General features: G+C 60.6%; 1 protein-coding gene across 1 annotated transcript in view; it reads right to left on the minus strand.

The window, feature by feature from the left end:
- Window positions 1-295: 295 nt before the first annotated feature.
- Window positions 296-685, minus strand: part of RCN3 (reticulocalbin 3, EF-hand calcium binding domain) — a 15,105-nt gene continuing 14,715 nt past the window's right edge. The window contains exon 6 of the mRNA XM_006898664.1: window positions 296-403. Within this exon, the coding sequence (XP_006898726.1) occupies window positions 296-403 (108 nt within the window). The remainder of the gene's footprint in view (window positions 404-685) is intronic.

Genomic DNA, 685 nt, shown 5'->3' on the forward strand with positions numbered 1-685 from the left:
TTGGGAGTTTCGGCCACTGAGAAATGGGTGCCAGTGAGAATGCTCTCTGGTTTGTGGGTGCCCCTGCTGAGGGCGGGTGAAAGGCATCTGGGAGAGAAGATGGTGCAGCGGGGACGCCCTCACTTCCGGGCAGCCGAGTGGACATAACCAGAGAGGTGAGTTGCATGACCACAGGTGAGAGGCGTGGCTCCAGTGGGTAGGTGTGATGTGACCGTGGCCGAGGGGTGTGGTCATGACTGTCGTGGCCGTGACTGAGTCCCACAGTCAATGAAGAGGGTCCACGAGGGGGTGGCGCTCAGAGCTCGTCGTGGTGACGCGTGAGGTCCTCACCGTAGTTGGTGGCCTGGCTGCCCACAAACATGTTCCAGTTCCCCAGGATCTCAGCCTTGCTCAGACGGCCGTCCTGCAAGAGGGTCAGAGAGGAGCAGGTGACATCGGTCCCCGGCGGTGAGACTGCCCCGTGGCTCCCAGCTGGTCCTCTCGTAGAGCAAGCACCTCTCTCTTTGGGTCTCTGCCCTCCAGCCTCTCTGAGGCTCCTCTTCCTAGACTGTGCAACCCCCAGCGCCCCCATCTCTTACCCCTCTGATGCATCTCCATCCCTCTCTCTCTCTCTAGGTCTCTGTCCACCTCTCTTTCGGTTTCTGTCCCCCTCTCTCTCTCTGGATCTCTGTCCTCCTCTCCCTCT

Source organism: Elephantulus edwardii, unplaced genomic scaffold (assembly GCF_000299155.1).
Source record: "Elephantulus edwardii isolate Elephantulus edwardi_28Jun2011 unplaced genomic scaffold, EleEdw1.0 scaffold00236, whole genome shotgun sequence".
Classification (NCBI taxonomy): domain Eukaryota; kingdom Metazoa; phylum Chordata; class Mammalia; order Macroscelidea; family Macroscelididae; genus Elephantulus; species Elephantulus edwardii.